Source organism: Carcharhinus amblyrhynchos, chromosome 13 (assembly GCF_965287045.1).
Source record: "Carcharhinus amblyrhynchos chromosome 13, sCarAmb.v2.hapA, whole genome shotgun sequence".
Taxonomy (NCBI): domain Eukaryota; kingdom Metazoa; phylum Chordata; class Chondrichthyes; order Carcharhiniformes; family Carcharhinidae; genus Carcharhinus; species Carcharhinus amblyrhynchos.
This window is the reverse complement of record NC_137336.1, coordinates 35069027-35081380: the sequence shown is the minus strand read 5'-3', so window position 1 is coordinate 35081380 and position 12354 is coordinate 35069027. Positions and strand designations below refer to the sequence as shown.

At 42.3% G+C, this 12354-nt stretch overlaps 1 protein-coding gene across 1 annotated transcript in view; it reads left to right on the top strand.

Annotated features, from left to right (window-relative positions):
* LOC145351837 (A disintegrin and metalloproteinase with thrombospondin motifs 2-like) overlaps positions 1 to 12354 on the top strand; it is a 209759-nt gene that overhangs the window by 186478 nt on the left and 10927 nt on the right. The window contains exons 14-18 of the mRNA XM_080201523.1: positions 101 to 224; positions 3773 to 3853; positions 4586 to 4749; positions 9759 to 9918; positions 12140 to 12272. Coding sequence (XP_080057649.1) covers positions 101 to 224; positions 3773 to 3853; positions 4586 to 4749; positions 9759 to 9918; positions 12140 to 12272 — 662 coding nt within the window. The remainder of the gene's footprint in view (positions 1 to 100; positions 225 to 3772; positions 3854 to 4585; positions 4750 to 9758; positions 9919 to 12139; positions 12273 to 12354) is intronic.

Genomic DNA, 12354 nt, shown 5'->3' with positions numbered 1-12354 from the left:
GGCTTTCTTTTAATATTAATGCTGGTCTTTATAAAGAACTGGTTAATAATACTCTCAAGTGCTCCAAAATGTAAAATCTAATGCTCTTTTGATGTTTCAGAAAGTGGGTTGTGATAAAGTACTGGGCTCCAATAAAAAGGAAGACAAGTGTGGGGTGTGTGGTGGTGATAATTCTCACTGCAAAGTGATCAAAGGGACATTTTCCAGAGCAGCAAAGAAGCCAGGTCAGTGTGTTTAATTATTATTTATATCTTTAAAAATCTGCAAAGGAAAAAAAGGAACACGGCATCTCTGATTCTCTTAGAAATAAAGACGCCATCCAGTGCAATAATTCAAGAACGCATCTCATCTTTATACTAAATTATTCAATTAGATACAGAATTGCTTCAATTAACAATAGCAGCCAAAATGCCCATTCCTAATTACTGTTCAGAAGCTACACCCTCTGGCCTGGTGCTGAAAGAAGCGCTAAGAGGAGAAAGGGGTCTTGTCCAGTCTGTCAGCAATCAGATTTGGGAATGAGTTGGACGAGAAGTAGCCCTGTTCTCTGATGATTTTTGTCAGTAAATGTTAACTGGAAGCCCGAAATGCTGTTGGCGTCAAATATTGATGATTTCTACTTAAGACGATGTGTGATAAATTATAGCCACATTCTCACTGACTCCGGCAGCCCTGGTGCCGTATCACACTCGAACGAGCATTGATTGGCATAAGGCAGGACTTCAGTCCTCACTCAGATTGGCTGGCAGCTCTCCAGTCTCTCCTGTAACAGTGCTGCAGTGCTGGAAGAGTTACTGCAGGGAACTAAGTCCTAGGATTTGGAGGACAGCTGAATGGCAGGCATCCCAGGACAGGCAGAGTCTGCGGGAAGGAAGGGGGTGCGTGGCATCTCTGGGGACATGCCAGGGTGGGACGTGGAGGAAGGTCATTGGTTTGAAGGGGCCCTCTGATGGAGGTGCCTCCCCCTCTCCTTCCCACTTCCCAGCCGAGATCGCACTTCTGTTGGAATTCTACTGCCCCGGCCACCACAGGAATCGGAACGGGCGAGGGTTAGATATTGGAAAGGTCCTTTGACCTCGGGCGGGATTTTACAGTTTCCGTGAATGAGCATGTACGTGAGAGGCAAAACTGGGGTGGAGAGGCCTACATTTGGCACGGGGTCCTGGCAAAAGGCAACCTGCGCCTAAACTGGCTAGCAGCCCATAGGGTTAAACATGCTGAGCTGCACGTTTTTAACCAACCTCTTCAGCTGCTGGTTAAAGCAGTGGCAGAGAAAGATCCCTATTGGTCATTAATAGCCCAGTTAAGAATCTCGATTGTGTTGCAAGTGGGTAACCCACCTGCCGTTCATCGTATCACGGTGGGGCAGGGGTGGGTCAGCTGGCATTCGGCACTGCGATAATGATATGGCATCTAATTTACAGGTCCACCCACAGGAAAATCCCGCCCTATATTTCAAATCATTCGGGTGGGAGTTGGTTATAGTTGCAGTCACACGATTGTATAAATTTCTGCAATTTCGTTTAAGCAGTTTACGTTGTCACAGCACAAATTGAGTGGCGGTCAGTTGGTAAAAACGATAGGCACCAGCTTTCAGTAGAGTTCAAATGGAAAAAATTATTTAGCATTGTTAGATTTTGGTTAATAAAATTTGTGTGTGGTATAAAATAGAATGCTAATTTGCTCTCCCCCATTTTGCACCATTGCCCAAGATAAATTTCTTCCCCTACTCGCTCCTTTGTGGTGACATCTCCGAAGTGATCTGTTCCTTTCCGGCAATAATAATACAGCAAATTGTAAATGCATTAACCTCGGTAATAGGGCCTCAGATGACAGGTAGCCAGGGATCAAGAAAGGACAAACGGTTGCTCTGGCCACAACTGGAGATAGTTTTGAAGGAGAGCATTAATCACAGTTGCTATGGATATTGCCCCGTCACGGGGCTGGACAGACCTCCTAGCTGTCGCACGAGGCAGCAACTGATCAATGGGGTTGCAGATCCAGGACCAGTAGAATGATGACAGCCAAAGACCATGGCGGCAATTAGAGCAGGCAACGGGCGGACCATGGAAAGGTGCGTTGACCTCAGGCATGATTTTACAGTTCCAGGACGAGTGAGGCTGTAAAATCCTGCCTCTTGTGTCTGATATTGCCATTTCTGAGGAAATCAACACACGTTAGGACATTGATAAAACCCAGCTGCCCACGATCATCCTCCAGCGATGCCTTCTCTCAAGTTGCCTTGAGTCAGCAGACAACTCTTTGCACAGAATGAACAGCTCAGCTCATCTTGAACTACCGGCTTCTGGGAACGTTTCAGCATGGCATTGGGATCGGCATGGTTATGTGTACATGGGGAAAAATCGTCAGAAAGATTAGGAGCCTGACAGGTTGGAATCAATTCTGAGAGGAGGAGATAGCACAGTGGTTAGCACTGCTGCTTCACAGCTCCAGGGACCTGGGTTCAATTCCCAGCTTGGGTCACTGTCTGTGTGGTGTTTGCACATTCTTCTCGTGTCTGCATGGGTTCCCTCCGGGTACTCCGGTTTCCTCCCACAGTCCAAAGATATGCGGGTTAGGTTGATTGGCCATGCTAAAAATTGCCTCTTAGAGTCGTGAGATGCACAGGTTAGAGGGATATGGGAGTAGGGCCTGGGTGGGATTGTGATCGGTGCAGACTCGATGGGCCAAATGGCCTCATTCTGCACTGTAGTGTTTCTTTGATTTCTATGAAAAGCAGTTCATTAAAATAAACTTCAGTGTTACAAATACGAAATAGGGAGATTTTCATTTATATAATGCCTTTCAGGATTTTTTAAAAGAGCTTTACAGCCAATGAGATACTTGTGAAGTGTGGCCATGATTGCAGTGTAGGTAATGTGACAGCCAACTTCCATGCAGCAAGCTCCCACAATAATGTGATAATGATCAGAAACCTTTTTGCTTCTGATGTTCACAGAGGAATAAATAGTAGTCAGGGCAGTAGGGATAACTTCCACGCTCTTCTTCGAACTAATGTCACGGGATCTTTTAAATCCACCTGAGAGGACCTCAATTTAGCATCTCATCTGAAAGGCGTCACTGGAAGTGGAACACTCCCTCAGCAATACACTGAAGTGTCCGCATGGATTTTAGGGTTCAACTCTCTGGAGTGGAGTTTAAACCTAGCATCCAGTTGCAAGAGTGCTAATCACTGGGCCAGCATTGACATTCGAAGTAAGGGTTAATAAATCAATAAAAGCCTGTAATTAGAAGTGTAATTGTTTCCCTCTTCAGCACATCATCTCTTAGTATAGACTTGTTTGAATTGCTAGGAACTATTGGGCCAGTTTTTTTGGGGGTATACAATTAAACTGATTACAACAGCCACATAAACCTAGGAAACCTCTCTGAACTTCAACAGTGCATTTATGTAAATGAGCCTTGTAAGGCTTTGACAGATATAATATTTTTAATGTTAAAAGTTCGAGAAAACTTGAAATTAGTGCAATAATGATATAAATAGATCCAAATCTGCTAAGATTAAAATTTTCCTAATCTTATAGATCAAAGCACAGTCTAACAATGGTGTAATTACTGTACTGAAGATAAGGAGAAAATTCAAGACAATTTCTCATGGAAGAATATTAACTCAGGATGATGGCAATTCATTTGTCACCTCCGTGATAATTTTGGAATTTTATTTTAATGTTAAGACAAGTCACTTCACTCAAGATATGTTCCTTTCCTTTTAACATTATATTTTGGTTACTATTTTTCTCTGATCTGAAAGGCTATGTGAAGATGTTTGAAATTCCAGCTGGAGCTAGGCACCTGTCTATTCAAGAGATAACTGCAGCTCCACATTTCATTGGTAAGTCTTCCCCAAAGTCAACCTGTGATAATCAAACCTCAAACGAATTCCACAATTGATGAGGGAAAGCAATTCTGCTTGAAGAGATGACTTGCGTCGACCTCATTATTTAAACATAATTCATAGAATCCCTACACTGTGGGAAGAGGCCATTCAAGCCTGCACCGGCAATAAACCCACTCAGGCCTGCTCCCTGAAACCCCACATACTTACCCAGCCAATCCCCCTGACACTAAGGGACAATTTAGCATGGCCAATCCACTAACCCGCACATCTTTGGAGTGTGAGAGAAAACGAGAGCACCCAGAGGAAATCCACACAGACTCGGGGAGAATGTGCAAACTCCACATGGACAGTGACCAGAGGCTGGAATTAAACCCGGGTCTCAGGCGCTATGGGGCAGCAGTGCTAACCACTGTGCCACCATCCCCCACTCCCCTCAACTGTAACTGTTCTTTCCACGATATCCATATCTCCCAATTTCAAGTGTGTCAATAGGTGTTCACAACATCAGTAAAATATACCATTCTATTTAGGGTGCACAAAGCAGCAGGAGGATGTGTCCAGAGTGCCTTGTGTTTAATGTTTTAAAAGTATTTCAAGTACTGTTTTCAGTAAAAGTTAATATTAAAATTTAATCCCATGTTGAAAAGTTATTTTTGCGGTTTGATAATGTAATCATGATGCTCACTTGGCACAAACTTTAATTATTATTTTGTTTTATTTGCTAAGTAATCAAGAACCAAGCTACAGGACATTTCGTTTTGAATGGAGAGGGTGATTTGCCTGATTCTAAAATCTTCATTGAAATGGGAGTAATCTGGGAGTACACCAACGATGATGACAAGGAATCTCTACAAACTGTTGGACCCCTCCATGATGGAATAGTAGCACTGGTAAGGTTACTATAATAAGTCCAGGAGTCAGCTGTAAAGATTCAGTGCTTTTATTATACAAAATAACGTAAAGCAAAACCACAAGCCACACGGTTGGGAACTGTTTGAACACAAACAGGTCCCAACCATGGCAGTACAATTACGGACCCACTCAGCAGCCTGTTTTCTATAGAGCTCGGTATACAAGTTCCACCCGGTGAAGTAATTACCAATCACCAGGGAGCTCATATTCAATGAGTTCTACAGGGAGGTCAATTAGTGATTTCCCCATGCAGGTCCTGGGGTTTATCACAGTTACATTTCCTTCTAGTACAGATACAATTTACACTTGTATAGCAGCATTAACAAAATAACATGTCCCACAAGATTTCACCAAAAGGATCTCCCATAGACACATCAATTTCCTCACCAATTCTGGAATACTTTTGAGGTTTGAGGTTCATTTTGGGAAAGACTTAACAATGAAATGCGGAGATGCAGGAATTGAGACAAAACCTGGGAAAGGTGAGGAAAGGCAGACTGAAGAGATTCCGAAGGTGACGCTGCTGGGGGCAGAAGTATTGCAATATGTAGATGGCCAGTAGAAAGAAAGTTGGACACAGGAGAGAGTTTGAATGTAATGTCATGTGAGTGTAGCTTTGAGAAAGGTTTTTTTTAAAAATCATGCAGCTTACAGCTTCAGCGATGTCATTGGGGGTGAAGCTAAGCTGTGCCAGGCCGTCAGTTTCATTTGTGGCAGTCAGATGATAAGGATTTTTTTCCTTTGAGCTTGCAGTTTCACTTTAGGGAGTGTGTTTTGAAGCAGATTAGCAACAAGCTAAGAAGCAGTCTCTCTCCATGTTCTTTTTGTTTGGTTCTGAAGCTATTATCAGTTAGCTGAAGGAGAGGCTTATTGTCAGCCTGCCTTAAAGAAGCTGTGTTTTGGGAAACAGACTACAACCTCTTCTAAGTTTCTTCACAAGGGATTTTCAGCATTCAACTCAGGAAGCTGAATTCCTGTATCAAGTGGGCATTAACCTTTACTGTACTACGTTTGTTTAGAGGATTTTGTGTATTGAATGTTGGCTTTGGTTGGAACACATTAGAGATATTTCTTTCAGAGTTGTAGATTATCATGGTTGTTGTGTTTCTTGTTTGTAATTGTTAAAATTTCTTGCTAATAGTCTTGCATGTCAACAGTATTCTTAATTAAACTTTGTTTTTGATAAAAGCTCCTCGTGAGTCAGTTGAATCACACCCGAAGTGAAAGCTGTCAAGCTCATCCTACCAAAATCAACGTAAAACGTTACAGGTCAGGCGAGCTTCATAGAACACCTTGAAGTATCTGACTGGCTTGTAACAATAACCAGTTGTAATTTTTGCACATTTCTCCTAAATCCTTATGCTCCAACATTCTTTGTCAGCTGGTAATTTGTACGTTCTAGAGGATGATCCTGTTTTGTTATGGTCTCCTTTTTATCTATTTACCTTACTTTAGCATCACCTGAAGTACTTTATCTCTCCTCTCTGTCTCTCTCTCTGTCTCTCTCTCTCTCTCTCTCCAATAAAACAACACTCAAGCCCCTCCCTTGCTTCATTAAGTATTTCTTTGACCTGTAAGTATTTCTATAATCTCACTGTTGCTTGGTTTGGGTTCTGCCAGGGCCACATAATTCCTGAACTCATTGCAGCTTCAGCCCAAACGGGGACAAAAGAGCTGAACTCTAGAAGGGAGGTGAGAGAGATTGCCTTCAACATCAAGGTCGCATCAGACTGAGTGTGGAGCCCTTGTAAAATCAAAGTAAATGGAATAGGGGAAAACTCTTCACTGGTTGGAATCATACCTAGAACAAAGGAAAATAGTTGTGTGTGTTTGGGTCAATCATCTCAGTCCAGAAACATCACAGTAGGAGCTCTGTATTGTCCTAGGCCCAATCATCTTTAGATGATTCATCAGTGACCTTCCCTCCCTCATTACAGTTAGTCACGGGGATGTTCGCTGATGAATGTAGAATGTCAACACCATTCCTAACTCCTCAGATTCTGAAGCAGTCCATGTCCAAATGCAGCTAGACCTGAACTATCCAGGCTTGGGCTGATAAGTGGCACCTAATTTGCACCACATAAGAGCCAGGAAATGACCACCTCCAACAAAAAAAATCTAATCATCACCTCCTTGCCACTCAATGGCATCACCATCTCAGAATCCCCCACTATCAACATCCTAAGAGTTACAATTGACCAGAAACTGGACTGGACCAACTGTATAAATACTGTGGGTACAAGAGCAGGCTAAAGGCTGGGAATTTGGCCATTACTAACTCACCTACTGACCCGCAAACCTCATCCATAAGGCTGATGGAATACTGTCCACTTGCCTGGATGAGTGCAGCTCCAGCAACACTCAAAAAGCTTGACACCATCCAGGACTAAGTTGCCTGTTATACTGGCACCTCATCTACCACCTTAAACATTCACTCCCACCATCATCACTAATGCACAGTGGCAGCTGTGTGTGCCACATACAAGACTCACTGCAACAATTTACCAAGGCTCCTTCAACAGAACCTTCCAAACCTGTGACTTCTACCACCTAAAAGACCAGAGCAGCAGATCTTTGGGAACACCTTCACCTACAAGTGCCCCTCCAAGTCACACACCATCCTGACTTGGAAATATATCGCTGTTCTTTCACTGTCATTGGGTCAAAATCCTGGAACTCCCTGATAGCACTATGAGTGTACCTTCAAGAAGACAGCTCCCCACTACCGTAGGATATTAGATACCATTCAGTGGTTCTTAATGATTTGCTGAATGGTATCTAGCCTTAAGTAGGTTAACTATATATATTTATTAACTACAAGAACTATGTACATATACAGTAAAGAATTCAAGCTAAGAGCTGTCTCCGTGCTTGCAGGTGCACACGGCTCTATTCAACACTAGACCATGCTTGGTACCACTGTATGTGCCAATCCTTTACATTACACTGCCCCCGCCCTCCCCAAGCCTTTATCCAAGGTATTTCAAGTTATTCTAATTTACACCACCCATTTACATCATTAATACTCCCCATTCTGAGTCCAAAGGTTCAGCCCTTGTAACCCTCCCAAGTCTCATTCACACTATAGGAGCAGTGGCAGACTGCAAGAAAACTACTGCACTGTTTTGAAGCTTGTTCTGACATCTGGGTATCTTCCTCAATATCTCTCCACTGTACCCTGGAAACGGGCAATTTAGGGATGTGAAGGCAACTCGTCCTGTTCCTTATGACTGTACACGCTGAGGTGCCAACTAGGCAGAACTGAGATTGATCATCATGCTTCCTGATAATACTTTATTTCTCGAGGTCCTTAATCTAAATCTTGTCATCCTTTTGTAGTTAGGGCAAGTGTCAGGTGTGATACTTTTTGTTGTAGGACTGCTCTCTTGCTTGTGTGTCCTGGTAATCCTCGGTTACTAGCTTTGCTATTAGTTTGTCAGCAGTTTTGAAAGTTGTGTGCAGAGTTTCCTGCCCATCAGGTGTGTAGATGGGGACAGGCCATATTGTAAAGGAATGGACTTGTAGCTTAGCAGTGCTGTGGAAAAGTCCTCTCCAAGTAGGACTTTTACGATGTATGTCCCTCTTTTGGTCTCCCCTCCAGGTGATGGTGTTCTCAGGTATCTGCTACCCTTGCCCTTTTGGATGGTAGTGGTCGTGGATTTGGAAGGTGCTGCCTGAGGAACCTTGGTGAGTTCCTGCAGTGCATCTTGCTGACACTGTTCGTTGATGGTGGAGGGATTGAATGTTTGTCGATGGGGTAGCAATCAAGCAGGATGCTTTGTCCTGGATGGTGTCAAGCTTCTCAAGTGTTGTTGGAGCTGCATCCATCCAGGCGAGTGGAGAGTATTCCATTACACTCCTGACTTGTGCCTTGTAGATGGTGGACAGGCTTTGGGGAGTCAAGAGGTGAGTTACTTGCCTTTGATCTACTCTTGTAGCCACAGTAGTCATATGGCTAATCCAGTTCAGTTTCTGATCAATTTTAATCCCCAGGTTCTTGATAAGGGGGGATTCAGTGATGGTAATGCCATTGGATGTTAGGGAGTGATGTTAGATCCTCTCTTGTTGGCGAGGGTTATTGCCTACCTTTTTGTGGCACGAATCTACTTGAGAATTGGTTGACAGACAGAAAACAGAGAATAAATGGGTCTTTTTCAAGTGATGACTAGTGGGACATTGCAGAGTTTAATGCTTGAGCCACAGCTATTCATAATATATATATCAATGATTTGAATGAGAATCAAGATTAGTATTTCCAAGTTTGCCAATGACACATAACTCGGTGAGCAGACGAAGTGCTGAGGAGGATATAAAGCAGCTTCAAGATGATTTGGACAAATTAAGTGAATGGGCAAATACATAGAAGATACAGCATAATGTGGATAAGTGTAAAATTATCCCCTTCAGTAGGAAGAACGGAATGGCAGAGTATTGTTTAAATGGTGATAGATTGGGAAATGTTGAGAGGTATATTTGGACCTGGGTGTCATTGTACCCCAGCACTGAAAGCAAGTATGCAGATGGAACTCTGTACCACAGAACCTGGAGGTCAAGTCATGGAACATATTTAAGAAGGAAATAGATTTCTAGACATTAAAGGCATCAATGAGTGAGGGGAGAGTGCGGGCGTATGACTTTGAGATAGAGGATTAGCCATGATCATACTGAACAGCAGAGCTGGCTTGAAGAGCTGAACGACCTATTTTCAATGTTGTAGATGAAACCACATCAAAGCTTTTCCTTTTATGGAGAGATCTCATTTGTACTCAGCTGCTCATTGTTCTGATCAGGAGCTCAGCAGAGTTTGAGTTGCTTGTTGATGTCTCAATGCATAATTCCCCCATGTCTGTCAATTAATTTTCCCTTGTAGTTGTTAATGTGCTTGTGTACTCTCTGTTAGATTGTTAATGTGATTATTTGAAGCAATAGACTTTGTGAATATGTAATCATTACTCATGTATCTTTCTGATTTTTTTTAAACAAATAGATGATGCCAGGTGATGATACCAAATCCACCCTGACTTATAAGTACACAATTCATGAAGATTACTTGGCCACTATGACAAATGAGGTTTTACAGGAAGACATGGCGACTTTTGAGTGGGCTTTGAAGAGATGGTCTCAATGCTCCAAACAGTGTGGAGGAGGTAATTCATGGCTGGAAAATAAATTAGAGTATAGCTTCTGTGAAACAACTACTGATTATTGGATATAAGTAATATATTACTAATAGTTATTATTATATAATGTTATTGGGAAGTTATGGATCCGCATCAAACCACCCACTAATTTTGTGTGCACTCAGTGGGAGAGAGTTTCTGTCCCCCTGCAGAGTTTTTTTGCGGTGGCAGAGTTGACCCGCCATTAGCTGGAGGTTGGATCTTCCAGTCCTGCCACTATCAACGGAGCTTTCCATTGTTCGTGTCCTCTGCCACAATGGAAACTGAACCCGGAGAGGGGGGGGTCGCCATCGGCTTTTTCTTATTTATTCATGGGATGCGAGCATTAGTAGCAAGGTCAGCATTTGTGGTCCATCCCCAATTGCCCTTGAGCTGAGTGGTTTGTTAGGCCATTTTGGAGAGTGGTTAGGAGTCAGCCAAATTGCTGTGGGTTTGGAGTCATGTGTAAGCCAGAGCTAGTAAAGACAGCAGATTTCCTTCCATAAAGGACATTAGTGAACTAGTTCGGTTTTAATGACAATCAACAGTGGTTTCATGGTCACCATTAGATTTTTTAATTCCAGATTTTTATTGAATTTAAATTTCACCATCTGCTATGGTGGGATTCAAACCTGAGGTCCCAGAGCACTACACTGAATTTCTGGATTATTCGTCCAGTGACAATACCATTACACCATTGCTTCCACCTTTTAATGGGGCTGCAGGACACATTAATGCTTTAAAATAGGCTCTCAGGGCTTGCTGTCGGGAATCATGATCTGCCTTTAATCTGCTGCCAATTCATTTTTTTTTATTCTTTTATGAGTGGGTTTCACTGACAAGGCCAACATTTGTTGCCTATTTCTAATTTTCCTTCAACGGAGTGGTTTGCCAGGCCAATTCAGGCAGCAGTTAAGATTCAACCACTTTTCTGTGGATCTGGAGTCACATGTAGACCAGACCAGGTAAGATTCCTTTCCCTAAAGGCCGTCAATGAACTAAATTGGATCTTACAGAAACTGATGTTAGTTGTCATGATCACTATTACTCACAATAGCTTTCAATTCCAAGTTTGTTACTTGAATTTAAATTCCAATAGCCGCTATATTCCCAAAGCTTTAGACTGGGCTTCTGGATTACTAATCAAGTGATATTACCACTATATCACCACCTCCCCAATTTAATTCACAACTTTCATCCCACATTGAGGATCTGACACTTTCAGCATACTTTTGTGCTCTTGTTGCTCCTGAGAAGTTCACTAGATTCTGACTCATGTATTCAGTCATGTATATTTCACCAATGAATAGTGAATAACTAGTAAGTAACTGCCTTACTTGGCACTAGTCACAACAACAATTGACTGTTCTTTGTCAATTAAGAACAAAATACCTATTGATTGGGGAAGAGAGGTGATTACTGATGCAATAGCAAAGCTTATGTTTGATTAGTTCTGGTTTATTGGACATGGTGTTAAATCACCTTCTGGTACTGGACTATCAACTGATGGTAGCTTAGAATGAAGAATGCTAGGTCACCTTCTAGACATAGTCAGAATTTTAAAGTCCTGCCCGCCACAAGAATCATAGCAGGTGCAAGGGGAGGGTGGACCATGCAAAGGTCTGATGACCACAGGCAGGATTCTTTGGTCTTGGGGTGGCCGGAAAATCCCATCCATAATTTAAAAAGCAGCAATTTTCTGCCTCTGCTCCGTGATATAGCTGAACTGTTCCATAAATAGTTTATTTTATGCCAAGGTACACCAGAAAAACTGGTATCATTTTGAAGCGCATGGCATCATTTTAATATTTTAGAACTTCTTCAGAAACAAAGTGCAAAAAACTGTAGCCCTTTCAAAGCCAAACCTGAAATTCAGATGAATCTTGTGTTCCAGTAGTAGGTGGATCACAAAATTGCTATAAGTTAGTGAACTTTAACCATTGCTGTAATAGTAAGATGCAATAAGCTTACATTATTAGTGTCACAATGCTACTAATGCAAGATGAAATAATGTTCAGTAAATATAAATGCTCAATATCCATTCCATTTCAGCAATTGCCAACTTCTCAGCTGTTAGAAATTAGATTTGCATTGCCAGTTAAATTGGTTGATATCAATATTCAATCCAAACAGCTAGAATACCCATGGATGTTCTGTGAGAATGAGCATTTAAGATTTTATTCTGACATGGATGATTGATTTTGCCAAGGTGCTCAGTTTACAAGATACGGCTGTCGCAGGAAGGCCGATGCCAAGATGATTCATCGCAGCTTCTGTGATGCGAGTAAAAAACCAAAGCCAATCCGTCGAATGTGCAACTTACACGAGTGCTCCCAGCCCATGTAAGTGAACAGGAACAGCTTCCTTGTTCTGTTTCTTAACTACACGCTTCTACTCAGTCACATCACCTGGAGACATGGGGGA